Consider the following 25,551-nt stretch of genomic DNA (forward strand, 5'->3'; position numbering starts at 1 on the left):
AATGTAGAGATATAAGAGTATACTATATATTTATACACATATATACAAGGAGAATAAATGTAGAGATATAAGAGTATACTATATATTTATACACACACATACATACATATATACAAGGGTATACACGGCTTGTGTGCTGACAAGTAGCTGTGAAAATTGGTACCTTATTAGAACACTGCTTGCCTAAGACAAACTCTGGGTTCCATCCCAAGAACAATTATTTAAAAAAACAAACAAATAAACAAAAAACTGTGCCTGTTTTTCACATGCCTTTAATTCCAGCACTAGGAAGGTGGAGTTAGGAGGATTAGGAAATTCAGTGCCAGCATAAACTGTATAGTGAGTTTGAAGGCAACTTCACAACAAACAAAAGAAAAGATGGGACAAAAATAGTGCCTAAAGACAAGATGATAGAATTAAATCAGACTTATCAATAGCTGCTACCAACATAAATAAGGAAAACTTACCATTTAAATTATAGTGATGGAACTGGAAAAATGACCCAGTTGTGGAGGTACTTGCCTTGCCAGCATAAGGATCTTTGCTTGCAATCTCTAGCCCCCACGTAAATGCCAAACCCAGGACAGGGCACCTGTAATGCAAGTGTTGACAAAGCAGAGAGAGGGCGATTCCTCTGTTTGACTGCCACTATTGCTGTGGAACCGAGAGCAGCTGAGGACCAGAGCATGTGTGTGCACTAAGGAAATAAACCAATGCCGTCGGGGGCTTTTCCCTCTGAAGTGCCGTTGAGAGAGAGAGAGAAAGAGAGAGAGAGACAGAGAGAGAGAGAGAGAGAGAAGAGAGAGAGAGAGAGAGTGTGTGTGTGTGTGTGTGTGTGTGTGTGTGTGTGTGTGTGTGTGAAAGACCCTGTGGTAAATACTAAATGTCACACACTTTTTAAAAGTCAGTATTTAAAAGGCATCAAAAGTAAGTTGAGAGAAGATAAAGTGTGGAAAAGGTACAGTAGACAAATACTCAAGTATGTGTTGATGCAGAATATCTCCATCAAAATTATAATGAAAATAATTCACTAAAAATTCTCTTAATGTATGTATTTGAAATAAATATGCTTACATAGATACAATTTTATAAAATTACAAGAAGAAAATAACTTTACAAATAGAGTAGAATTTTTTCAGTAGGATAAGAAAGCTTTGGATTCAAAGGTATGAAGTATTAGTGCTCAAAATTATGTGTATGCCTGACACCACACAAAGTCATAAATGCTGTGTGAAGGAATCTGAATGTAAAAAGGGAGGAGCCTTTGAACTCTGAGCCGGTGTGTAGTTGTAAATAACATATTCTGTTTGTTTTGTTACAGTATACGCTAGCCTAAATTTTGGCAATAAGACTCAGCAAACGTTTGGTAGTCAAACAGAACGAACTTCTTCATACTCTGGTTCAAGTGCAAGCCCAGGACCCTTTATCCTTCCATCCTATCCCCTCTCATCTCCTCGAGCTAGTCCAAAGCACACATATCCTCTTTCTGTATCTCCAAAAAAATCTCAAGATAATTCCATTAGTTTCTCAAATTCTTGGCCTCTTAAAAGCTTTGAAGGACTATCAAAGCCAAGTCCACAGAAAAAACTTGTCAATCAGAAATCATCTGACCCTACAGGTAGGAATGATGGCAAAGATTGGTGCTTTATTTATGCCTATTTATGTTTGAATTCATGCTTTGAAGTTAATATATAATGTTAGATTTTAAAACCTGGCTAACTATATTTTCTTTTGACCTACAAATATTTGGGAAAGTATTTAACAATGTATTTAATAGACAGTAAATAACTAAAATTTATTTGAAATGACCATTTCTTGACTTATATTGCCACTTTAAATGCTTTTTCAGAACTCAGTAATAATGCTTTATAGTAGAAAGGAACATATTGCGTAAGGGCCTACTGGCAAATTTTTATCATTACAATAAAAGTATCATTTATATTTTACTATAATATATATTCATGTATTTTATATTCATTAAATGTTTATTATTTGCTAAAATTATTGTAAAAAATTCTCTTATTTGCTGAAATATTACCTCTTAATAGTATGCTACTCATATAAAGTCATGATATTAATATCATACAATCATGATATTAGCAATCAGACAAATCCAGTTTCCAAATGAGACTATTAAAAGGTGTTCCTTATATTTCCTACATGCTTTCCTATCCTCAACCTGTAATATAAGATATTCTCCTTTTGAGATACCCACACAGCTAGAGTTCAGTTTATAATAAGCTCGATGCTTTCATACTCAGCCTATTTCATCGCAACATTCCCCTCGCACTGATCCTTCACATCCGGTTACTAATTTCTTCTTTGTTTTCCCTATAAGATCAAATATCCTATTGAAAACCAAGACTTCAACCTGTGGGTATAACACAGTGGTAGAGCCGTTGCCCTCGCTCTACGTGAAGTGCCGATTTTGTTCCCAGAATCTCAAATGTGTGTGTGTGCTCAGCTTGTTCTCCCCAGTGGCCAGTGCTGCTCCACACACACCAGTCCCTGAAGTACCGCTTTTAGAGTTAAAGCAAACCAAAAATATAGGCTTCCTGGCTTATTATAGATTTTTATCATTAGCAAATATTAGTCATGATGATTGAAAATGCAGCTTAGTTCATAGTATTTTTATGTAATAGGCCAGGATTTCATATGCTTGTTTTTGCTATATTTATTAGGGAACATTGATGTTTTGTTTCATCTTATTTTACATAAGTCTGTTTCTAATATAAGATAATCACAGTAGTACTTTCTTGTCGGAACTGCCAGCCTGTAGTTTAGGCTGTCTCAACTAGCTCTTATAACTTAAATTAACCCGTTTATATTAATATACATTCTGCCACGTGACCTTACCTCTCTTCTATCTTGCACCTACTGTTTTCTCTCCACTCTGGCTGGTGATTCTACTTTTCTTCTTCCCAGAGCTTGCTTTGCCCAGAAGTCCCGCCTATACCTCCTTCCTAGCTATTGACTGTTCAGCTTTTTATTATACTAATCACAGCAATACATTTTCACACAGTATACAAATATTTCACAATAGATAATGTACTTTTTTTTTTTTAAAGATTTATTTATTTATTTATTAAGCATACAATGTACAGATGGTTGTGAGCCACCATGTGGTTGCTGGGAATTGAACTCGGGACCTCTGGAAGAGCAGCCAGCGCTCTTACCCTCTGAGCCATCTCTCCAGCCCCGATAATGTACTTTTTAATTTAAAAATACTATATTCTAAATACTTATGACTCAAACTTACTTCCTCTGAAAATAAGAGAAAATAAAATACATATTTTTCATATAGGAGAAAATTTTCAAGAAAAAAATACGCCAGTTCAACTTACACCTGCCTTGGTGAGATCACCTTCTTCCCGGAGAGGCCTAAACGGGACTAAGCCTGTCCCTCCCATACCAAGAGGAATAAGCCTTTTGCCTGATAAAGCTGACTTGAGCACAGTGGGACACAAAAAGAAACAGCCTGATGATATTTGGAAAAGTGAAAAAGATAGTCTTACAATTGATCTTTCAGAATTGAATTTCAGGGATAAAGATCTGGATCAAGAAGAGGTGAGAACCCATATCATTTTTAATCATTAAAAACCCCTTTAATATTCTGATATATATCTGTATCTTTATATACATACACACACATACATACTTGCTGCATGAGGGAAAATGGTACTTTTTATACATAAGTTTTCCTTACGTATAAAAATAATTTAGTTTGAGGTCTGGTAATATAACTCACTTGTTGCTCAGTTTAGAAGTTCCATAACTTTTTAGAGATCCATTACTTTGAGGTATAGCCCTTGCAGGTTTTAGGTGAATTTCATAGTCTACAAAATGACTTACTCCTGTTACATCTCCAGAATGTAAGGAGCTATAGAGCTGATTAGCTTTTCTCACTTGTAATCTGTGCTTTCTACTTTGAGAGCCACTGATTCAATATTAATTGAATTCATACAATAGTCTGTCATTGCTGTTTACCAAAAATGTCATGGTTAGTAAGTAATAGGGGGGAGTTGTCTTCACAGCAGCTCACTGCCTAGTAAGTTGTTTATTACCAAGCAATGAATCTAGTTTTTATTCTGTGCACGTATTAGCATCCATTTTGTTTGTACTGAGGATTGGCTAGCTTGGCAAAGTTAATGAAGTTCAAAAAAATCTAAGGATACCTCTTTCTTTTATATGTATATGAATTTAACCTTATGAGTTGTTTTCTTTCCTTTTCTTAGATGCAGAGCTCTCTTAGGTCCCTTCGTAACAGTGCAGCTAAGAAAAGAGCAAAGCTGAGTGGCAGTAGCAGCACTTCCGATATCGACAGTCCCGACTCTGCGCTGAAGCTTGAGCTGACCACGGACTCCCCGTCCCGATCGTCCTCTCCAAACGTCAGCTCTTACAGTGAAAGTGGAGTTTATAGCCAAGAGTCGTTGACCTCTTCTCTCTCTACAACTCCCCAGGGGAAGAGAATAATGTACTTTATTTTCTGACATGTTAATAGTCACCTATAATTGTGATCTAGACCTAAAGCACTGTATCTGGAAAAGACTTAAAGCCATTTAATGTTTACTTCTTAAAGTGTTTAAATAAAGCAGGTAATGGTGGTACACACCTTTAATCCTAGCACTGGGAAGGCAGAAACAGGCAGATCTCTGTGTGTTTGATTAGCATGGTCTATTTATTTAGCAAGGTGTGGCTAGATAGACCTATATATATTAAGACCCTGTTAAAAATGAAACAAAGAATTTAAATAGCTTTAAGATACAGTGTGGCAGTTTACACATACACCTCCTGTTTACCTCTAGTGGAATACGGATGGAAAGGGAATGTGACTGTCCCGGTAATTTAGCTCCTAATTATCATGGGCCTTGTGTCAAATGCCAGTTGTTTTCCTAATGTTTACTCTAATGCTCTTTGCTTTTTGGCCCATTATGGTGTTTTGTTTTTTTTTTAATTTTAACTTGTCATGAATTCACTCTAGTTCATGAGTAAGTTCTTCCCAGCTATTGCTGCATTATTTCTAATATCTTACTGCTATAACTTCATAAATCTTGGCACTCCATACTGGTAGTTCAGTATCCTAGTGAGGAGAGGGCCTGCCTACATAGTACTGCTGGGGTTCAAGTCCTGTCTTTCTCACACCAACTCCCCAGAAAGCCTCTGCTCTGAAAAAGTCACCTCCTCCTGGACTCTGGACATTTCTGTGACCTTGTAGAATTTGAAGTTTCCCTTTATCTGGGACTGAAAGTTCATAGTAGAGTTGCCATTATGGGTACATATATATATATAGTTAAATAATTGCTAAATAGCTTCTCTAAATAGTGGTGTAATTTTATACTCCCATTGGTGATGTGAAAGTTATGACTGCTGCTTATTCTTGCTAAAATTTGATGTGAAACCTTTTTTGTTTTGTTTTCTTTTGGCTTTATTTGGATCCTTGTTAATATAGAGCTATCAGAAGTACATTTTTAAAATTATCTTCAATTTAATGAATTTAATAAACCTCTCACAAATGGGGTAAAGACTGCCTAATTAAAAGAGAGGTGATGTTTTATTTCAGCAATTATAGAATTTAACCGAATTTTTATGTTCCATTTTAGGGGTTTGTCTTTTATGGTTTTTTCCTTCACATTTTTAACTTAAATCATAACTTATACTTGGAAACATTTCATCCCTGGAAATGCCTTAATTGTTCCCTCCTCTATAGAATATTGGAATATATTTACATAATTGATCAAGAATGACTTTAACAAAGAAACAGCTTACAATGAGCATTACACATGTAATATATTCCCTATTAAACCTAATGGCCTTCTTTGACAAAGGTGAAATTTTGAATTGTAACTCCTTCAGTTGCAATACAATGTTAAAAATTTAAAGCCAGTGGGAAGAGAAGTTCATTTTGTATTTGTAACATTTAGAATTATATATTTCTCCTTTTGCCTCACAGAGTTACTTTCTTCAAGTATTGAATGCCTTTTAATAATTTATTTAAATTTATTTTATGCAAATTGGCGTGCAAATGGTGATGTCAGATCTCCTGGAACTGGAGTTACAGACAGTTGTGAGCTGCCATGTGGATGCTGGGAATTGAACTGGTTCCTCCGGAAGAGCAGCCAGTGCTCTTAACTGCTGAGTCATCTCTCTTGCCCTAAGTATCGAACTCTTTAAGATGGGAATCGACTTATTACCTTTAATGAATTTAAGATTTCTACCATGAGTTTCACTGCTTTGAAATACATTCTCCTGGGGGAATGTCAGTGATCTGAGGATTGAACAGGGCCTTGCAGATGCCAGGCAAGCACGGCATCGCTGACTGCATCTGCAGCCCTTTTATGGGTTTTCCGTTTAATGGTTTAGCCACGTTTTCTAGTCTGCTATATAATTTAGGATGGCCTTACCCTTGGAATTCGCCTGCCTCGGCTTCCCAAGTCTATAATAGTTATTCTTAACCAGCTTGTTTCTTGCCTCAAGAGTCATGGATAAAGAACATTACTACCTCCTAAGACAAGTCATCTCTCAGTGAGCTGAAAGTGAAACTGTTGAAAACCATCTTTCTTGAATGAAGCTTTTTCTTTCATCCAACTAAAATATGTTCAGTATGATTGTATATTTCTAGTAGTCTAGAGAAATGGCTCTTTCCAGAGCTTCAAAGTGATCCATCAAGATGGTTCTCTGGGCAAAGGTGCTTTACCACCAAACCTGATGACCCACGTTTGAGCTCCAGGAACCTCATGGTAGAAGGAAAGAAATGATTCCTGACCTTCACTTGCACACTGCTACACACTTATTACTTACACACACATATACACATATACTTTTGCATATACAAAGTAAATATTAAAAAAAATTAGTTAAAGCTCATTTTTTACTAAGGACATTGGAAAATATACGTGGTAGCTAGCTAGTAAATTGTGTTGCTTTATAAAATGTCTTGTCACTCATTATATTATAATATTTACTGGGTTTCTTTGCTGTAGGATTTAATATTCTTTAATGGTGAAAGCTTGCTTTCTTTGTTAAGCAAGGCCCGTGGGTCTTCATAATATCTAGATGGTAGAGCAAAAAAATAGTTTTAAGAAAGTGGCATTTACAAACTCAGCTGTTGCTCCTGTTGATAATACAGTCTTGTCTGTTTCTGTCTATGTAACAGTAGATTACATGTGTGTAGTGTTTTAGGAGATAACTTAGATCTGCTTCCTAGCCTTGGTGGTATACAAATTTGATTCCCTCACTTGGGAGGCAGAGACAAACAGAACTCTGTGAGTCCGTATAATGGGTTCTACTACAGCCAAGACTAGTCTCAAAGTCAAAGCAAAACAGCCCCACAAGCAACAACAAAAGATTTTTAGCCATAATTTTTCATTCTTGTTTTCTGGCTATTCTGGTATCCTAATGTGTTAGTGAAAAGAATGTACAATGAGTGATATAAGTGTTGCACAGCTCTCAATTGTAAATGTTTATTCAATTTACTTTGTTTCATTAGGTCAGACATATTTCCAACATTTGGATCAAAACCTTGCTCAACAAGACTTGGTTCTGCAAAGAAAATCTCCCATGCTGCTGAACAGACTCCTAGTGCGGGTATCTTGTTTTTATAAATATGCTTTCTTAAGAATATGGTTGATTTGTAATATAAAAAGTGATGAAAATACATTTTATTTATTTTATTTTATTTTTTTTTGCGACAAGGTTTCTCTGTGGTTTTGGTTCCTGTCCTGGGACTAGCTCTTGTAGACCAGACTGGCCTAGAACTCACAGAGATCCACCTGCCTCTGTCTCCCGAGTGCTGGGATTAAAGGCGTGCGCCACCACCGCCCGGCAAAAATGCATTTTAGATTTAGGTTTTGTACTTACCAATTTGCCGTTAACCATAACTCATTAAACAGCCATTCTAATGAGAGTGAATATGGCTCTAGTTTTGAAAGAAATATGTTTACTTGACTCCGTCATTGATTTCCCAGGCTCCTCCACAAAACATTTTTATTTAGCTGGGTGGTGGTATCATATGCCTTTAATCCCAGCACTTAGGAGGCAGAGGCAGGCAGATCTCTGTGAGTTGAGGCCAGCCTAGTCTGCAAAGTGAGTTCCAAGACAGCCAGAGTTACACAGGAAAACCCTATCTCAGAAAACCAGAATAAAAAATATTTTTATTTAATTGCAGTGCATTGAAATCTGACTGTCACCATTTTCAAAGCTCACTTAGTAATTCTGATACATAGTTTGTGAACATTGGGTATCACAGAAGACAAGTAAGGAAGTATGTATGTTATTTAGGTACGATTAGCTAAGACTAGTTAGCTAGTATTGGTTTACATGGACAAGATCAAAGTTAAATACAGAAATGGTATAAAAATGCTAAAGACAGCACACCTTTCCCACAGCTGTTTCTTCATAGAGTTTTACAACTGTTACTGTAAATAGCACTGAATTTCCTGATTTTCTTATACTGTTAGTGTCAAATGTTAGTTTGACAATACCACCTAAAGCCAGTATCTTCCACCCATATCTAGATTAACTGTTAAGACCAAGAATTTTTAAGAGTATCAGTTCCTTCTGTAAGGCTGTTATAATTTAAAATGAGGTTGTTGTTTTATTTTTTGAGAGAAGGTCTCATGTAGCCAGGTGGTCTTCACTTGCTGTGTAAGGAAGCATGGTCTTGAGCATCTGTTTCTCCTGCTCTTATCTCACAAGTGTTAGTGTTTTATGTGCTATAAGGCCACCATGCCAGTCTTATGTGGTATTGGGGATCTAAGGTAGGGCCATGTATGTGTAAGCACTTAGAAGAGATACTTCTTTAAACTTGATGAACTTAGCTAAAATCTTTGTCTACTGTTTTCCTAGCCCAGCTTCCAGTAGCTAGCACTTTTCAATTATTTTGTTTTCATTAAAGTATTGTATTATTAATGATTCATTTATTTTTATTTTATGTGCATTGGTATTTTGCCTGCATGTATGTCTGTGTGAGAGTGTTGGATCCCCTGGAACTGGAGTTAAAAACAATTGTGAGCTGCCATATGGGTGCTGGGAATTGAGCCGGAGTCCTTTAGAAGAGCACTAAGTACTCTTAACCTCTGAGCCGTCTCTCCAGCCCCAAGTATTTCATTATTTAAAAATGAAGTATATTCTTACTGCTTTCTGGTTTAAAATGTAGCTAGGTATGAAAATGGGCAGTGATGCAAATGTATTGAATAGGAATTTTTATTTAATCAACATTATGTAACTCTGGTAGTGATAAAATATTAGTATAAGTATAGACAGTTTAAACATTCAAATGTTGACTAAATTCTTTCTTACTTATTAAAAGGACATAATAGTGTTATATTTTATTTTTTATTAGAGATCTAATACTATTTGAGTATTTGCAATATGCTTGGCAATGTACTAAGTTCTTTATGCTTTCTCTTTTTCTTTTTTTCTTTCCTCCTTCCTTCTTTCTTCTTCCTCTTCTTGCAGGGATGGGGATATAAACAAGGTTTCACTGTGTAGACCAGGCTGACCTTGAACTTACCAATAGCCTGTGCTGACCTCGAACTCACTGTGCTCCTCCTGCCTCTGCCTCCCAGGCATGAGGACTTTTAAAGCACATACCTCTATGTCTAGCTCTCTATTTCCTACATTTAATTCACGTGACAGTTCTGGTTAAGTTTCTACTCTTCTTCCCATTTTACATACATTAAATGTCTTCCCAGAGTCTCTCAGCAGTTAAGTGGCAGGGCAAAGCCTACAGTCTGCTGAGTATGATACAGAGTTCTTAAAGGAATTAACTGTCTCATTAGCCAAACCAGGAGACACCCATCACATGGGTGCAGAAGAGAAAGGTGTGAAGAACACAGACCCCTTAATCCACTGTTTTAACATTGGGAATTTATTTTCTTTCTTTTGACAAGTTAAGGATGTTATTTATTAATTTAATCAGTTAAGTTCTTGGGGGTTTTTTTTGTTTGTTTGTTTGTTTGTTTTTTGTAGCCCTAGTTGTCCTTGAACTTTTTATGTAGTCTAGGCTCACTTCAGACTTCTGATCCTCCTACATCTAATTCTTGGATGCTAGAATTACAAGTGTCCACCCCCACATCAACTATAACATACAATTATTTGGTTAACTCTTTCAAGCATTACATTTTTTATTTCATTGAAAGTTACATAGTTTAAAATATGGTAAAACTTGAAAAATTACTAGCATAATTTTCTTTTTTTTTGTTTTTGTTTTTGTTTTTCGAGACAGGGTTTCTCTGTGGTTTTGGAGCCTGTCCTGGAACTAGCTCTTGTAGACCAGGCTGGTCTCGAACTCACAGAGATCTGCCTGCCTCTGCCTCCCGAGTGCTGGGATTAAAGGCGTGCGCCACCACCGCCCGGCTACTAGCATAATTTTCAATGATGTTGCTGATCTTTTCAAAAGTGTAATCAGCAAAATAGACTTAGAAGAGAGATATACACCTATTGTAAATATTACCTAAATTATTTAAATAAATATGTATTTTATTTTATAGGGATTACAACATCCAGTGTAAGCATAATTGGTCAACGTATGAACTATGGGTTTGGATGTGGTGATTTTGAAGATGATAGGTCACATGACATTTCACCTAGTGCTTTAAAAATACAAAATAAGGAACCCCCAAGACATAAGCATACAAAAGGTTTGTAAATTTCATGACAATTAATTTTTAATATTCCATATATCTAAGTCAGAATCTTCTCTAAACATACCAAGAAAAATAACTAAGAATTCTTAACTTTAAGGTTTTCAACTTACCATTTTCTATTGATAGGTTTTCTCTGAAATAACTTTTTAGGATTTATGGTCTATGCTCTTGTCTAAAGGAGCCGATGCAAAGGACAAAATATTAGTTAAAATTGGGATTCCCTGGGCTTTACCCCAAGAGCTTGCAGGTACATACACGCAAACAGATTTTCTGTAAGACATTTCTTCACTCAGAGTGAGAGCAGTCATGTGAATAAATGTCTGTGTGGATGTCAGCCATGGAGTCCAGATGTAGCAGCAGGAAAGTCCTTTCCTTACTAGAACTTCTTGGTATCGAAGCTCCTTAACTGTTGTATTTTAAAACTGCAGTAGTGAACAGAACATCAGGTGAGTGCTTTGTCCATTTCCCAAGTTACTCTATGGTAGTTGCATTTAAAATAATTTCTTAGCCAGCACACTAGTTCCTACTTGTAGTCTCAGCGTTTGGGAGCTTGTGACTGGAGAATTACCCTGACTCTAAGGCCAGCCTGGGGTACATTGTGAGTTCATTAAGTAAAAAGCTGCCTTTTTTTCCTTTTGCATGTGACAGCTGTGAACCTGCTAAGACCAACATTTAAGCTGGGCATGGTGGTGCACACTGCAGTCTCAGCACTCAGGAGGCAGAGGCAGGATGCTCAGACATTTGAGGCTACCCTGGGCTACATAGTAAGACCCTGCCTCAAAAACAATGACCAAAAGGAAAAGGAGGGAGGAACCTCTGGGCTTCATTACTCCTGATCATCTTAAATCACAGATGGGGAGGCAGTCGCGTGTTAGGATGTGACTTATTTGTGTGTGGAAGTAACCCAATTTAGCCTAGAAAATTATGCTTTGGCTTGAGATTGACCTCTTCTGTTCTGGGGCTTGAATTATGTTCTCCACTTTCACTGCTTCTGATGATGATCGCGTGATGATTCTATGATTGTATGTTTCTCTCTTCTTCAACCTGGCCTGTGTAAGCTCCTCAAGGGAAGGAAAATTTCTGTTTCGTTGTTGATCTCTGTGGTAGCTAGGGGGTATTCTAATTTTAAATATTCATCGAATTGATTGATTTGGATTTGTTATGAAATAAATTTTCAATTTTTAAAGGCTATATAACATCCTAAAATATACCACAGTGGGTGCTTTTTAATGTGCCGTTTTGCCTTTCTTGTCTTTGTTTCTTTTTTTCATTCCTTTTTCTTTTTCTTTTAGGATTTACAAGGTCATCAAATTTACAGCAGATTTCCAATTTTGACTTCACATCTACAAATACCTTATCAGAAGACTCAGTAGTAATTGTTGGAAAAGGTATTTCTAAGTTGTCTAGCTTTTAAATTTAGGCATTTTCTATGCATAAGCAATACTGGTCAACATTAAGTAGAAATAACTTAAAGTGAATACTTAATTTTATATTTTTGCCCATTAATGAAACCATGGGGCATTCATCTTAGTAACTTTCAGAAGTAGTTAGATACTTGTAAGGCAGCTTAGGGATGTCTATAATAACTATATTATAGTTTAATGTCAAATAGGTTTTATCAGTGTAGCAATTAATGTAACTTAATGTGAAATTTCTTATTTCTAACGAAAATTCAAAGTGAGCCCTTGTTATATATTTCAGAGATGCAAGGTGACCTTGAAGAAACAAAATTATCTTTAAATATTTTCTTTTTCTTAAATGCCGTCTTAGTTACTTTTCTCATATTTCACAAAAAGCTACGTAAGGGATGAAGAGTTGAATTTGGCCCCTGAGTTGAGATTATACAGGTCATTGTGGTGGGGAGTCGTGATGGTGGCAGTGTGAGCTGGCTGCTCCCAGTGTATCTGCAGTAAGGAGAACAGAAAGACGAATCTCCTGCCCAACTCACTGTCTGCTCTCTAGTCAGCCCACTCACCTCAGGGTGCATCATCCCTCTGTTAGACTTCTCTGGAGGTATTGTTTCCAAGATGATCATAATTTCAGTCGAGTAGATTTACTATCACAAGTCCACCCCTTGTCAGTTTGACATTCAAACACATCACTTTATGGGTATTTATTTATTTATTTATTTATTTATTTATTTATTTTTGGTTTTTCAAGACAGGGTTTCTCTGTAGCTTTAGAGCCTGTCCTGGAAGTAGCTCTTGTAGACCAGACTGGCATCGAACTCACAAAGATCTGCCTGCCTCTGCTTCCTGAGTGCTGGGATAAAAGGCATGTGCTACCACTGCCCAGCTCAAACACATCACTTTAAATCATAACATTCCACCTTTGGCCTGATAGGTTCATGATCATCTCATAATACAAAATATATTTATTCCAACTAACAAAATTCCAGTAGTCCTACCATTAAGAAGTTCAGAATCTCTTCTGAGACTGAAGGCAGTCTGTTAGCATGAACCCAGTAAAAAAGGATAAATTTTAAAATAAGATAAAAACCATGTTGCATACTTTAATATACAATGACACAAAGTAAACATTCCCATTTCAACAGGGAGTAATGAAGCCAAGGAAAGATGGAACCAAAGCAAGACAAAAACCCAACACAGTTGTCACCAAATCATGCAGCTACGTGTCTGACATCTGTGGCTTGTGATCACAATATCTAGGCCATTGGCTTTGAGTAGCCCTATCTTTCCAACTCTGCCACTTGCAACACATTGCCTTCTTCTTAGGCCAACTCCACTCTATGCATACATAAAACATATGCATTCCTCAAAAAAATAATCCTGTGGTGCTGGGATCCCTAACATTATACAATCTTCATTACAAATTAGCCTTCGTATTCATAGCTTGTCCCGTGGTACCTAGTACCGTGATAAAACTGACTTGGGAAAAGAAAGGGTTACAGGTCCATCATGAAGAGAAGTCAAGGCAGGAACTCAAAGAGGCAGAAACAGAAGCAGAGACTATGGAAGATAGCATTCCACCATGGTAGGAAGGCATGACAGCAAGTGGCAGGCATGGTGGTAGAATCAGGAAGCAGAGACAGCAAATAGGAAGTAGGCAAGGCTATGAACCCTCTAAGCTGGCCCTCCTAGTGGCATACTTCTCCAGCAAGGCCTTACCTCCAAGATCTCCCCAAGTAGTATCAGTAAGTGGGGAGCAAGTGTTCAAATGCCTGAGACTGTGGAGAACCCAGTTTCATTCAGCAGCCTCTCAAGGAGCTGCCTGCATGGAACCTATTCCTGTCACATACTACTTGGATACCGAATTTTCTGGAATCTTGACACAATCAAGGCCCTTTATCTCTTACTTTTTGCCTGCTCGCAAAATTACCATGTGGATTATACTACCAAGTTCTGTTGCCAGCTTGGGTTGTAATGTTTAGGTGTTGTAGCCATCGTCACTTATGTACTGTGTGTGCGGTCAGGAAGCAGAGTGGAGTGAACGTGGTGCTCTGAAGTTGCTCTTCTTCTCTGAGAAGCTAAGATGTAGCAAGATAAACAACAAGGAAGGCACCCTTTATTTATTTGTTTGTTTTCTTCTCATATATTATATCCTCACCAAAATTTTCCCTTCGTCCTCAGTACCCCCACTCCCATTTTCCCCTAATCCACACTCCTCCATTTCTCTTCAGAAAAGGGCAGGCCTCCCAGGGATAAGCCAAACATGGCATAACAAGTTAGGAATGCATCTTTTTGTTCAGTATTAAGAAATAGATTTCATTGCAAATAATTTGCTTGATAATCTCATTAAATACCCTCTTCAAATTACCTCTAGGCTATTTTGAAGATTTAGTCTGTAATTTCAATTTCTCTTGTGTCTTGGTCAGTGTTCCATTTCTGTGAAGAGACACCATGAGCAAGGCAACTCTTATAAAGGAAAGCATTTCATTGGAACTGGCTTACAGTTTCAGAGATTTAGTCTATTATCATCATGGTGAGAAGCATGGCAACATGAAGGCATGGTGCTGGAGAAAGAACTGAGAGTTCTTCATCCTGATCTGCAGGCAGGAAGAAGAGAGAGACTCTAGGTTTAGCATAGGCTTTTAAAGCCTCACATCCCTCACCCAGTGACATACTTCCTCCCACAAAGCCACACCCCCTAATTCTTTCAAATAGCAACACTCCCTTGTGACCACACATCAAAATTTATTAACCAATGGGGGCCATTCTCATTCAAACAACCACAACTTATATCCATGGACATATTTTACTTGTCCAGATTTCTATATAAATGTCCCTACCTCAGGACTTATGCTTCCCTTTCTTCCTTGTGTAAACAAATCCCAGTTTAAAGTTGTGCTCTTAAAAATAATCTTAAACACCTAGTTTACAGCAGTCTTATGAGTCTTCCCTTGAACCTCACTTAAAAGTCCAATTTTGACCTATATCTTCATGAACAGCTGTCTTCTTACATGGGTGGGATATTTGTTTGTATACTTCATGATTATTTAACATGTTTTACCATGTGTTAAATGAAAAACTTTAAAATTTGTTACCTGGTATGCCATTACAGAGACTATAATTGCTTGTTGTTTGGTTGATTGCAGGTGTATTTGTAAATCCAAATTCAGTACCAGCAACTTGCAACCAACCAGTGATATCCTCTTTGGAACATGAGGATACATTCTCAGTGAAACCAAGCATTGAACCGCCCTCAGGGATTTATGGAAGAGCAGTCCCACAAAATACCCCGTCATATCTTGATGTTGAAAATGACAAAGATGTAAGGTTCTCTACTAATCTTTAGCTATATTGTTATTTTCTTTATGTGATCTGTGGGATAGCAAACATCTTTTAATTAGCAACTTTAATTTTATTTTGTGTGTGTGTCTGTCTGCGTGCGCACATGCATGCACATGCTGATGTGGAAGCCAGAGCATAGCTTTGTGTGTCGGTCTGCAATTTACACCTTATTTTAAGGAGCACCTCTGTCACTGCGCTGTGTAAGCCAGGCTAGCTGTTGCACAGCCTCTGGGGATTCTCCTGTTTCTTCTTCCCATCTTGCTGTAGGAGAACTGGAGTTATAGATGCATATAGCACAATATCTGGCTTTATTTGACTTCAGCAAGCTTGAACAGCACACTCTTTTTTGTTGTTGTTTTTGGGTTTTTTTGCTTTTTGAGACAGGGTTTCTCTATGTAACAGCTCTGGCTGTCCTAGAACTCACTTTGTAGACCATACTAGCCTTGAACTCATAGAAATCTATATGTCTCTTTTTCTGGAGTGCTAGGATTAAAAATGTGTGTCACCACCATTTGAACAGTAAAGTTGAATAACATACTCTTTATCTACAGAGCTGTCTCCGCACTTGATTAAAATTTTAGGTAATTGAAATTTCTGATTTTTAATCACTTAAGTTATTGATATACAATATGTAAATATATAGTATATAACATAATATGTAATATGTTTTATGCAGAACCTAATGTACAATATATATATTATATGTTATAATATATAATGTAATATATATATTTTATGCTGAACCTGTGCTTTATGTACTATGGTTGTGAGTGTATATATTCCAACAGTGACAGACTGATACTCTTAAGCATGAATTTTGTTGGATATCTGCACTATATAATTCTTTCAGATTTCGGGAGTTCTAAAAGAAGGATTGAAAACCGTGTAGTTGGTCTAGGATCAGATATGTATACTGGTAGTTCTGGCACTTTAGAAGAAAGGGCAGAAGAACCATGAGTTCACAGTAATACAACTACATAGAGAGACCAAGGCCAAACTGGGCTATAGGAGGCCAAGACTAACCTGTCTCAAAAGAAAAAGTATCATTTGCTTTATATAGACATTTAGCGTGCTTCTGAATCTCTTTCTCTTTATGCACACACACACACACACACACACACACACAATTTTCTAAGATAAAGATATTTTAAATGTTAAACTTTCTGAATACTTCCAGATATGTAAGCAGACTTTTCTCTCCTACCAGCCAGTTCTAAATAACCACTCAGAGACTTATTATTAATTATAAATGATCATCTGATAGCTCAGGCCTATTACTAACTCTTACATTTTAAATTAATCCATATATCTTATCTACCCTCTGTCATGTGGAGGTCCCTTCTTTCAACACAGCACATTCATATTGCTTCTTTATGTGTCTCTCTTGACTCTTCAGACTCTGGCTTTCTTCTCAGCCATTTGTCTCTGTCCCCAAATCCTGTCCAGATATTGGCCAATCAGCTTTTTTTTTTAACAATGAGAGCAACATCTTTTCACAGTGTACAGAGGATTACTCCATAGTGTTTCCTGCTTTTTGTCTAATTAAAAAAAGAAGGTTTTAACTTTAACATAGTAAAATTATATATAACAAAAGCAGTTATCAAGTAAAAATTATAATATCAAGTCCATTTATATTTTGCAGAATTAGAGAAAATACTCTATTATTTATCTTTGTGAGTCTAAAGTTTATACCTAATTTACTTTTTATCATAACTAAGGAAAACTGTAAGTTTAATTTTTTAGTCTTTAACTCCATCAAAGATCCCAGAAGGGTAAAATGTTACTTAACGACAGGGACATCTGGCTGCCTGGACAATTACCCAAAGTTCTTCGCTGGGGCTTCTAACTTTGGCCTACAGACATAGTATATTTGACAGACATCTCTGAGAAGCAGGGAATTTTGAAGGACTGAAAAAGTTTGTTAGTTGCTTTTTTTGCATCCTGCTGGTCCAGTTTGGATGGTAAACTGCAAGGGCAGTTTCTTTGCCCAAATGGCCAGCTTTTGCCATAAAGAAAACAACCCCATATGGAGTTTCTTCAATGCCCTTTATTCTCTTTTGAAGTAAATTGGTGCTCTCAGGAGCAGATGTGTCTCACTGTCACGAAAAGCCTTAGGTTATTAAACATATTAAATGTCATATTCTGTAGGAATTTGAAGTGTTTGAAGACTATCTAAGTATATCCGTGTATGACCCTAAAAACATACCTGATGTGACTGACTATAAGTTTGACTATTATAGATGACTATTAATCTTTATTTCTTAATTACATATTACATTTTAAATGAACTGCATAAACACAATACCCTAAACAAGAGTAGAAACATACATACAGTATAACAAAATTAACTTTAAACCAAAATCCATACCAATGTAAAATATTTTGAGATTATTTGAGATTATTGTCTTTTAGATTAGGGTACATTTGATAATCTACCGTTTTATTATTTCTATATTATATCCCCCTTTTTTTCTTTAGAAAGAAATCTTTGAATTTAAGTCTAAATGCCATATGTAGGTAGAGTTTCTCTGTGGCTCAGCAGTCACTCCCAAATAACCATGGAGGCTTTGTATTAATTTTAAATGCTCAGTCACTAGCTCAGGCTTGTTACTAGCTAACTCTTAAATTTTTAATTAACTCATATTTCTTATCTACTCTCTGCCACTTGACGGCACCTTCGTTCAACACTGTATGCATATTCATCTTGCCTCTTTTTGCATCTCTCTCAACTTCTCAGACTTTGCCCTTCTTCCTAGCTTTCTCTCTGCCCCCAAAATTCTGCCTTATTACCAGCCAATCAGCTTTTTGTTAACAATCAGAGCAACACATTTTCATAGTGTGCAGAAGGGTTATTCCACAGCACAGACATTTCAACTTCTTCATGCAGACTAAAGTTTCTATTGCAAAATCTACTTATGACAAGATGAGACAAAAGAGAAAAGAAGAACAAGAGCTTTTTGATGCTAAAGATTGTGAAAGGAAAGAGCTGAATCCCTGGGAACGAATAAAACATACAGGAACTGAGAAAATGACATCTGAAAGTAAGTAATGTTATGAATGCTTGTTATTTAATGTGGGTGCATGAGGTCCAATACAGTTGTAACAGAGAACGGTGGAATAGATGGATAGTAGATGATTCTGCCTTTGATTAGCTCGAAGAACTGGAAACAGGCTTCAGTTTTTTATATATGTGAGTATCTAGATTTTTTTTATATCCAGGTTGACTTAACAGTCCCTTCTATACTCACTGGAGATACCCCTCTTTCACTTTCTATAGTTGAGGTCATTGAGATAGTGGAGTCTGTGTTAGATCTTGATCAAAAGTCTCTCTAAGGCTAATGAGCTAGCTCAGAGGGTAAAGGCAAATGTTGCCAAACCTGATGACATAATGAAAGGTGAGAAGCAACTCTCACAGGTAATACTTTGCCCTCCAAAAGTGTACCATGGTGTGTGTACACAAGAATAAATGTAATTAAAAAGAGTAAGTCACTATTGACCATCTATTCTATTTGTCCTTCAGTATTTTTTTTACTATTTTTTTTACACTTAGGCAAGAGTAGGTGCCATGAATTCTGGGGCATAGCTTTTGAGTGTTCATGTGCGTGTGTGTGTGTGTCTTCATGTTCAGGTGTGTGCACTTAGGTGTTTGTATTCATGTACTTGTGTATGGGTTTATGCAGGTCATAGGTTGACATTGAAGTCATTTTCTACCTTGTTTTTTGAGTTGAAGTCTTGACTGAACCTGGATCATAGAGAGTCAGCTACAATAGTTGGCCACAGCTGTGGGGATTCTTTTCTCTTTGCCTCTACAGGGCTGAGATCAGAGGCCTGTACTGCTACATCCATCTTTTTCCATAGGTCCTAGGGATAGAAATCAGGCCAAGTACGTTATTGAGAGTCATCTCCTGAGATGCCTTTAAGACCAATGGATAGTTCTTGGGTATAGAACAAACTAGCAAAAAAGAATAGGTTAAATTGAACTGTTTTGTGAGCTTTGGTAAACATTAAGTAGTATTTCTTAATTACTTTTGTTAAACTAAACTTTGTAGACTGTATTTTCATTCTTAAATTTATGTTGAGTTTAAAGTGCATATCAAGAAATAGAAGAAAATTAATGTATAAATATAATTGTGCACAAAATTTTCTTAAAAATAAAAAGGTCTAGCATATGCAAGAAGTGCAGAACTCTTCTTGAAATCCTATGTGAATAGAGCTAATCAGATGGGAGGTGTTGGTATGTAAATTTACTACCTAAAGTCATCACCCTACAACCTGTTAAAATAGGCATTTGTGGAGTTTAGCTATCAATATTCTCAAGTAATTTCACTATATTTTAATCTTATAAAAGCCAGGGAGAAAGCTAGAGAGATGGCTTAGTGATTAAAAGCACTGGCTAGATGACGTGGTTCATTCCAGCATCCCACAGCAGCTCACAACTGTCTGTGACTTCAGTTCCAAAGGATCTGATGGTCATTTCTTGCCTCTCAAGCACTATGTGTGCACATATATACACATATGTTCACAGACATATATATATATATAGTTTTGGATGTACATCTTCCTTATGTTGCTAATGCTACAACTCAGTTGCTCTGTGTCACTCTTAGTTATTGAAATTGTCAGTCTCACCAGGATATTCCAGTTGTAGTATTTTATATGAGAAAAGAATGATTTTATATGAAAAAAATTAATATAAAAGATATAGTTTTAAATAGATGTGATTTGAAGTTATTGCAAAGTTTTTGTTTTAACAAACGAAAGCTACTAATGTTATATGAGGAAATACTCATTTAACATCTATAGTTGAGTGTGTTTATATCCTTTATGTAAAGGTTCTTTGTTGCCTTATTTAATGTTTTGTTTTAGGTGAAACATCTCCCGGAGTCATTCCACAGTATAAAGAAAGAATGTCTTCTGTCACTCATAGTCCAGAGATAATGGATTCATTGGAATTACGACCGTTTTCCAAACCAGAAATAGCCCTGACAGAAGCCTTACGGCTTCTAGCTGATGAGGACTGGTAAGTCAACACCGTTCTTAATGCTATCCCTGTATCATTGAGATTATTTTAGTTCTTAGGCAGCTGACTCTTTTGAACTTATTAATGTTGCTACTTATGCCTCAGATATATTAACAGTTATGTTTTAACTTATATACCATAAAGACTATTTTAGCTTTATTATGAGTTATGCAAAACCTTTGGCATTAGACTGTATATCTCATAATTCACTTGAAATATAATGTATAATAAGCAACTTAGAAACAATTGCAGTATTGGGATCATTGAAAATACCAAATGCTATATATACTTGGCAGTGTTTGTGCTGGAGTATCTGCTGGCTGCTTTTTTTTTCTCATTTTCTACTCTAGTTCCTTCTACACTTCATCATCCCTTTTGCCTCTGCTAGAGTGTGCTCATCAACATCAAGCTGGGCTGTTGAACTTGGGGTATTGCTCAGTGGTAACACATATGCTTGACATGTGCCAGGCCCTTGGTTCGTAAACCAATCCCCAGTAAACCCCCATGCCAAAAGTGTGCTATAACATATATTTCTAATTTCAAAATAAATCTCCATAAGCTGTATGCATTTCCCCATTTCTACTTTCTCCTTAAACTGAATGTTCTCAAAAAAAAAAGGGTGACCCATTAACTTTAGTTTTTACCCTATGTTCACCTTCTTAATCTTCTTTAATTGACTTTCAATTAGGAATCCTTTCACTAAAACTACACGGTCACTATTTTGCTAATTCTACACTATTCATTTCTTGGTCTCTCCTCTTGGAAAACTTTTTACTTTGCCTTAGAACAATCAGTCTCTTGATTCTTTTCCTGCTGTAATACCTTGTGATTCTTTTATTCTGTTTTCCTTTAGGAGTACTATGGAATTAAGTTCTCTGGTGTTCTCTAAGCTACTTTTTTTGTTCATTTGTTTGCTTTTTGAGACAGGTTTTCACTGTGTAGCTTTGGAGCCTGTACTTGAACTTGCTCTTGTAGACCAGGCTGGCCTCGAACTCACAGAGATCCGCCTGCCTGTGCCTCCCAAGTGCTGGGATTAAAGGCGTGCGCCACCACCGCCCTGCTTAAGCTACCATTGTTTAATCAGGGGCAGTCTTTCCTTAGCCATCATTTCTTGTAAGGAGTCAGAGAGCGCATATTTTTAGATAACAGATGTCTCTGTTTTGAGTACTCAACTCTGCTGTTGTATGTTAGAGATGTTGAGGTGGTGCATTCCTGTAATCCAGGAAGTAGAAGCAGGAAAGTCAGGAGTTCAAAGCCAGACCCTGCTACATAATGAGTTTGAGGCAGCCTAGACTGTATAATTCCTTGTCCTTAAAAAACACAAGCAAAAGACAAAAAAAAAATGAATTTAAAAATGTGTAGGGCTAGAGAGATGGATCTTTTTTTTTAGAACACTTGTTTGCTATTGTAGAGACTTGGTTGTGATTTCCAGTATCCATGTGGTAGAATACAGTCAACTGTAACTGCAGCTCCCTGGGATCTGACACACTCTTCTGGACTCTGTAGGCACCTGCACTCACAGGTGTACATATACACGCTTATATATAAAATAAGTCTGGGCTTGAAAGATGGCTCAGAGGTTGAACACTAGCAGCACTTCCAGAGAACCCTTTGACCTCCACACACATAGCATGGCATATGCCCATGCTCACAGATAGTACACACAATGAACAGAGCAGCATTACCAGCTAAAGTTCTTCCATACTTCCCATTCTCTGTACCTACAAGATGAAAACCATCAAATCTAGCTGGCTGGTAGTGATGCACGCCTTTAATCCCAGCACTTGGAAGGCAGAGGCAGGCGGATCTCTTTTAATTTGAGGACAGAGAAACCTTATGTCGAATCCCCCTACCCCGCCCCCTCAAAACAAAGGAAAGAAAACCATCAACTCTTGCCTTTGACTTGTTCCCTCACTAACGAGCTAACAGCTAGCCTTTTTCTCACTATTTTTCTTAACTTTCATTTGTTATTTGTCTCTACTTTCCAGAAAGAAGATGGTACTTTTACTGAAATAATACCTTAGCTTGACTCTTATGTTGGTTTTTGCTATTAAAAGTTATTTGTGGTGGTGGAGGTGGCACACACCTCTAATCCCAGCATTCAGGAGGCAGAAACAGGCAGATCTCTGTGTTCGGGGCCAGCCTGGTCTACAGAGCAAGTTCCAGGACATCCAGGACTACACAGAGAAACTCTGTCTAGAAAAACCAAAAGAAAAAAGAAAAAAGTTATTTATTTGGATTTTTAAGATTACTAACTATTAAGGAAATAATTGTTTCCTCATTGCTCCCTCCCCCCCAAAAAACATTTGCGATTCTGTTTTAATTAAATCCCATTTGAAAGATGATTTTGTCATTTGTCTGTCCATAGGGAGAAGAAGATGGAGGGACTGAATTTTATCCGATGCTTAGCTGCTTTCCACTCTGACTTGTTGAACACAAAGTTGCACGAAACAAACTTTGCAGTAGTTCAAGAGGTAATGTTTTCAGATAAATTGAGTGTTGTTTAATTAGAAATTTACATACACTTATTTGAGTTTCAAACTGTTTAGACAGTTCTGTACTACATTTTTGAGTGTATTTATATTTGAAGTAGAGCTTTCTTAATTTGTAATATTTGAAAAGTTATTTGATATTGATGTGGAGGATATATAATAATGCATAATCATGACCAGGTATGGTGATGCAAGCCTTTAATCCCAACACTGGGGAGGCAAAGCTTTTACAGAGCAAGTTCACATTAATCAGATATCTTACTTTAATGTCAGATAATGAGATGTCTTACTCATTCCAGAGTGACGTTGCTGCATTTCTGACAACATGTGGGGGGAAGTTCACGTTTCAAAGTTGTTTTTCAGGTGAAAAATTTACGGTCTGGGGTGTCGCGTGCTGCTGTGGTGTGTCTAAGTGATCTTTTCACGTATCTGAGGAAGAGCATGGATCAAGAGCTAGATACTGCAGTAAGAGCTTTGCTGCACAAGGCTGGAGAGTCTAACACATTCATAAGAGAAGATGTGGACAAGGCATTGAGAGCTATGGTTAATAATGTCACTCCTGCACGTGCAGTCATTGCTCTTATCAATGGAGGACAAAGGTAATGTGAAAATAATCTTGAAATACCCTTAAACTAAAAATCAAATTATACTTCTGTGCACAGTGAGGATAAAAGCAAATTTTGCAAAAATAATTTTTCCATGATAAAAAAAATCATATGTTAAACAGGAAAAGAGCCATAAATTTGTTTTTTTAATATTACATTTGTTCAAAATCTGGAGCTAAGTAAAGTTTAACTGTTGTCAGTCATCTTTATCACTTCTTTAGGGTAAGATGGCAGGCTAGAAGCTGCCTCTGAGCCTGGTATGGAAATACAACTCACAACATAAAGGCATTTACAACTTCAAATAGACATGATCGAGAGAAACCTCTCCATAATGAATCATAGACAAGATGTAAAAAGTTGTCATGAACCCCATTATTATGTATAGTTGATAAATGCTAATAAAAGTATTGTCCAAAATGCGAAACAGGAAAACAGTATTAAAAGCTATGAGGAAGGGGCTGGCAAGAGGGCTCAGCTGACAAAAGCCTCTTGCCACCATGCCTGATGACCTTTGTTTGATCCTCAGAACCTACATGGTGCAAGATGCAAACAGTTCTCACCATCTCACCATGGTCCTCTGACCTCCACACTTCACACAGCATACATACCCACATGCAAGCTCTTTTTTTTTTTTTTGGTTTTTCGAGACAGGGTTTCTCTGTGGTTTTGGAGCCTGTCCTGGAACTAGCTCTGTAGACCAGGCTGGTCTCGAACTCACAGAGATCCTCCTGCCTCTGCCTCCCGAGTGCTGGGATTAAAGGCGTGCGCCACCACCGCCCGGCCACATGCAAACTCTTAAAAGAATGATTTTAATAATAGCAACAAAAACAAGCCTATAAGGGGAAAACAGCAGCTTACCTAAAAAGACAGGCACATGAGAATAACATCAAATCTCTCACTGGTAACACTCAAAGCCCAGAAAGCGTGGAATGATATATTTTAAGCTGTAAAAGTAAATAATTGTCAACCTTGGTTGTTATATATGGCGAAGTTATCTTTTAAACCTGATGGAGAACCGTGGAGATTTCAACATAATGCAAAAACTAAGGCAATTCATGGTAACCAAACTAGCACTGAGGAAAATACTTCAAGGAATACTATACTCTAAGGAAAGAAAGAAAGTCTCATTCATGTGAGTACTGAGAGGAACACATTCCATGAGAGGAGTCGATGACGTGAGAAAACCCACCACGGCTGGCACAGTAAGCACTCAAGCCCCTAATATGATTAGGGAGAAAGAGAAGAACTAACAGCAGTCCAACCACGCAGAGCCAATTCACAAAAACCATTGCGAATTGCCAACCTTTCCATAGGAACTGTAAATAGAAATGGGCTCAACTCACCATTTAACAAATGCAGATCACGCTGGGTGTGTTGCTGTACACCTTTAACCCCAGAACTTGGATGGCAGAAGCAGGCAGACGTCTGAGTTAGAAATCATCCTGGCCTGTCTAACAAGGTACTGGTTAACTAGAGCTATATAGCAAAAACCTGCCTCAAAATAAATACTAAATAAAAATGAAAGAAGCAGACCAACTGACAAAATTAAAAACCAAATCCATACCTGTTCATAGGAAGCGCACACCTCACTGGGAAAGATACCAACTGAGAGGCAAAACATGGATGTCAACATCTTAAGCGAATGTAAGCCAGAATCAAGCTAGTGTAGCTGTTTTGATACCAACTGCATTCAAATCAAAACTAACCAGAAGGGATAATGATTAATACAGAATTGTAAATAAAGGGAACAGTTTATCAAGAAACTGTTAAGTAGCAAATGCACTTAATGTTGCTACCCCTAACTTCAGAAGAGAAACACTAAAAGGAAATGAAAGGCCAGAAAGGTCTTGGTTCAGTACCAGTGTGCAAGTTCATTGTCCTATTCAAGTCTTTTGATAGGTCAACCAAACTAAAATTCACCAAAGAACCGGGCGATGGTGACGCACGCCTTTAATCCCAGCACTCGGGAGGCAGAGGCAGGCGGATCTCTGTGAGTTCGAGGCCAGCCTGGTCTACAGAGCAAGTTCCAGGACAGGC

At 37.1% G+C, this 25,551-nt stretch overlaps 1 protein-coding gene across 1 annotated transcript in view; it reads left to right on the forward strand.

Annotated features, from left to right (window-relative positions):
• Positions 1–25,551, forward strand: part of Togaram1 (TOG array regulator of axonemal microtubules 1) — a 67,149-nt gene that overhangs the window by 22,022 nt on the left and 19,576 nt on the right. The window contains exons 3-12 of the mRNA XM_013349067.2: positions 1,322–1,618; positions 3,305–3,567; positions 4,236–4,474; positions 7,487–7,584; positions 11,939–12,034; positions 15,202–15,377; positions 18,285–18,438; positions 20,264–20,417; positions 22,786–22,891; positions 23,273–23,508. Coding sequence (XP_013204521.1) covers positions 1,322–1,618; positions 3,305–3,567; positions 4,236–4,474; positions 7,487–7,584; positions 11,939–12,034; positions 15,202–15,377; positions 18,285–18,438; positions 20,264–20,417; positions 22,786–22,891; positions 23,273–23,508 — 1,819 coding nt within the window. The remainder of the gene's footprint in view (positions 1–1,321; positions 1,619–3,304; positions 3,568–4,235; positions 4,475–7,486; positions 7,585–11,938; positions 12,035–15,201; positions 15,378–18,284; positions 18,439–20,263; positions 20,418–22,785; positions 22,892–23,272; positions 23,509–25,551) is intronic.

The sequence above is a fragment of the Microtus ochrogaster genome, chromosome 1 (assembly GCF_000317375.1).
Source record: "Microtus ochrogaster isolate Prairie Vole_2 chromosome 1, MicOch1.0, whole genome shotgun sequence".
Lineage (NCBI taxonomy): Eukaryota > Metazoa > Chordata > Mammalia > Rodentia > Cricetidae > Microtus > Microtus ochrogaster.